The sequence below is a fragment of the Haplochromis burtoni genome, unplaced genomic scaffold (genome assembly GCF_018398535.1).
Source record: "Haplochromis burtoni strain Fernald_Lab_line unplaced genomic scaffold, NCSU_Asbu1 Contig_1324, whole genome shotgun sequence".
NCBI classification, from domain to species: Eukaryota; Metazoa; Chordata; class Actinopteri; order Cichliformes; family Cichlidae; genus Haplochromis; species Haplochromis burtoni.
Genome location: NW_024583685.1, coordinates 31,033 through 31,769, shown reverse-complemented (window position 1 = coordinate 31,769; position 737 = coordinate 31,033). Strand labels below are relative to the sequence as shown.

Below are 737 nucleotides of genomic sequence, written 5' to 3'. Positions count from 1 at the left end.
GGACTGAGGGACAAAAGGAGATCACTTAAGGAAATTAAACCATCTACAGGCATCACACACACAAAAAAGACAGAAAATTCATAAGCACAAGGTAACTAAATTGTACCAATAGGGACTAGAAACATTAATCACTTAGTAACATCACAACATTGATAAGTGGACAAGACTCTAAGATTAAAAAAAAAAAACACTGGTTCAAAGACCGAGAACCATGACATTAACTAACAAACATGAACTCACTAACTAACCTGTGACTGTGAGCCACAACCTCTTATATCTCCAGGCCTCCTTGCTGTTGACCTGACAGCCGTATTTCCCACTGTCTCCCACTTTGGGGTCTTTCAGGATCAGACTGAGGTCTCCAGTGGTCAGCAGGTCTTTCTTCATCTTAGTGCGACCTCTGTAATGGTCGTCCTGTTTGTCAGGCCGGTCACAGCCGTTCTCATACACGTGGACCTTCATGTATTCGGGTTCATGGCGTTCCCACACCACTTCAGTGTCTTCAGGCTGGTTTTCTGTGGTTTGAAAGGGCAGACAAACAGACTCCGCCCCTTCCTCCACCTCCAGCTTACACTCTGAGAGGACAATAAACACATCATGAGCTGTATAGTGACAACCGTGCATGTAAACGAACTACTCGTTATTGATGACACATCACTCACATGCCCACTAACATAAATCACACCATATATGCATAGTATATCAGAGTATTCGAGCCCATATGGAAAAGAAATAGA

The 737-nt window shown here is 43.3% G+C and overlaps 1 protein-coding gene across 1 annotated transcript in view; it reads right to left on the bottom strand.

Moving 5' to 3' along the window:
- Window positions 1–737, bottom strand: part of LOC102298336 — a 21,081-nt gene that overhangs the window by 13,017 nt on the left and 7,327 nt on the right. Inside the window, exon 5 of the mRNA XM_042216881.1 lies at window positions 249–581. Coding sequence (XP_042072815.1) covers window positions 249–581 — 333 coding nt within the window. The remainder of the gene's footprint in view (window positions 1–248; window positions 582–737) is intronic.